The sequence below is a fragment of the Chiloscyllium plagiosum genome, unplaced genomic scaffold (assembly GCF_004010195.1).
Source record: "Chiloscyllium plagiosum isolate BGI_BamShark_2017 unplaced genomic scaffold, ASM401019v2 scaf_14665, whole genome shotgun sequence".
Classification (NCBI taxonomy): domain Eukaryota; kingdom Metazoa; phylum Chordata; class Chondrichthyes; order Orectolobiformes; family Hemiscylliidae; genus Chiloscyllium; species Chiloscyllium plagiosum.
In genome coordinates this window covers 5,886-7,978 of record NW_025214181.1, presented here as the reverse complement: position 1 = coordinate 7,978, position 2,093 = coordinate 5,886, and the positions used below count along the sequence as shown (strand labels likewise).

The 2,093-nt window shown below is 53.8% G+C and overlaps 1 protein-coding gene across 1 annotated transcript in view; it reads left to right on the top strand.

Annotated features, from left to right (window-relative positions):
• The window catches only part of LOC122547828 (synaptotagmin-11-like), a gene marked incomplete at its 5' end in the record, with an annotated part of 9,660 nt that extends 8,066 nt beyond the window's left edge, over positions 1–1,594 (top strand). The window contains one exon of the mRNA XM_043686404.1: positions 940–1,594. Within this exon, the coding sequence (XP_043542339.1) occupies positions 940–1,250 (311 nt within the window). The remainder of the gene's footprint in view (positions 1–939) is intronic.
• Between the last annotated feature and the right edge of the window lie 499 nt (positions 1,595–2,093).

Here is a 2,093-nt window from a genome sequence, read left to right as displayed (position 1 = left end):
CATAGTGCCCAGGGATGTGCAGGTTAGGGTGGGTTGGCCATGGGAAATTGTCCCATAGTGCCCAGGGATGTGCAGGTTAGAGTGGATTGGCCGTGGGAAATTGTCCCATAGTGCCCAGGGATGTGCAGGTTAGAGTGGATTGGCCGTGGGAAATTGTCCCATAGTGCCCAGGGATGTGCAGGTTAGAGTGGATTGGCCGTGGGAAATTGTCCCATAGTGCCCAGGGATGTGCAGGTTAGAGTGGATTGGCCGTGGGAAATTGTCCCATAGTGCCCAGGGATGTGCAGGTTAGAGTGGATTGGCCGTGGGAAATTGTCCCATAGTGCCCAGGGATGTGCAGGTTAGAGTGGATTGGCCGTGGGAAATTGTCCCATAGTGCCCAGGGATGTGCAGGTTAGAGTGGATTGGCCGTGGGAAATTGTCCCATAGTGCCCAGGGATGTGCAGGTTAGAGTGGATTGGCCGTGGGAAATTGTCCCATAGTGCCCAGGGATGTGCAGGTTAGAGTGGATTGGCCGTGGGAAATTGTCCCATAGTGCCCAGGGATGTGCAGGTTAGGGTGGGTCGGCCGTGGGAAACGGTTAGGGAAATGCAAGGTGATGATGGTGAGGGAAGGGGTGATGGGGGTGGGTAAGTTTAAGTGAGATACTGAGCAGGAGTCGGCCCATTGAAGACCTGGTTTGGGGTCGTCTGGGATTTTACTGGGAGTGAGGGGCTGAGGAACCTGAGCAGGGGAAGCCATTCGCCCCTCCCTCTCCCGTGTGTGGGACTCTACTGCCTCCTCCTGGTTATATTTCAGCTCCATTTAAAGTGCAGAAGGTGAGATGCCCGTTGGGGAAGGATTAGGAGTGGGGGTGATGTTCAGGGGTCTTTGGGGTTTGCCACAGCAAGATGGTTGTGTAACCCCTGTTCCTGTGTTGTTCCCCCCCCGCTACCGCAGACCCCTACGTCAAAGTGAACCTGTTCCTTGGGAGGAGGAGAGTGGCGAAGAGGAAGACCCACATGAGGAAGTGTACACAGAACCCAGTCTTCAACGAGTTGTTCAGCTTTGAGATCCGAGCAGAGAGCCTGAGGGAGGTCAGCCTGGAGTTGCTGCTCGTCAACTTCGACAGGACCACCAAGAACGAGGTGGTGGGCTCCATCCTGCTGGGGCAGCTCAGCCCCAGTCCCAGCGGCGTGCAACACTGGCGGGAAGTCTTGGAAAACCCCAGGAGGCAGATCACCAAGTGGCACAGTCTGGGTGAATACTAGGGCGGCACCAGAGGCAGAGAGACAGAGAGAGAGAGAGAGAGACAGACAGAGACAGAGACAGAGACAGAGAGACAGAGAGAGAGAGAGAGAGACAGAGAGAGAGGAGGAGGATAGAGGGTTACGTGGGGAGGTTAAAGGACAGCACTCAGCACAAGCTGGGGGAATGAAATTTTAACAGGAAGGTGGATTTAGCAAGTGTGGGAAGGTGTTGGAAAACTGCCCAGGGAAAGAGTCGATTGCGAAGATGATGGGGTGAGTCACTCTCACACCATCTGTGTGTCTGTGTCTGTGTGTGTGTCTGTGTCTCTGCCTGCCTGTGTGTGTGTGTCTCTGCCTGTGTGTGTGTGTCTCTGCCTGTCTGAGTTTGTGTGTCTTTGTGTGTGTGTGTGTCTGCGAGTATGTGTGTGTCTGTGTTTATGAGAATCTGTGTGTATGAGTCTGTATCTGTGTGTGAGAGAAACTGTAAGAACGCGTGTGTATGTCTGTGTGAGAGACAGCCTATGAGTGTGTGTGTGTGTGCGCATGCATGCACGTCTCTGCCTGTCTGTGTGTGAGACTAAGAGTGTGAGAATATCTAAGCCTGTGTGTGTCTGTCTGTCTGTGGTGGTGTTTCTGGTGGGAGAACAAAGCATTGAGCTCTTTGTATGCCTGGTTATACAGTTGTACTTTGCTGAGACATTTTGCACGTACGCGCACACACACTCCCTCCCCCAGTGCCCTGCTCCTGCTCCATGGGGTTCTGTTTCCTGATGGGAAGCTGTCCTTGAGATCTCTTTGGAGATGTAATAAGGACCAGCCCATTCCCCCCACCCCCCCCATCACTTACCCCAAAGCTGTGTCCCT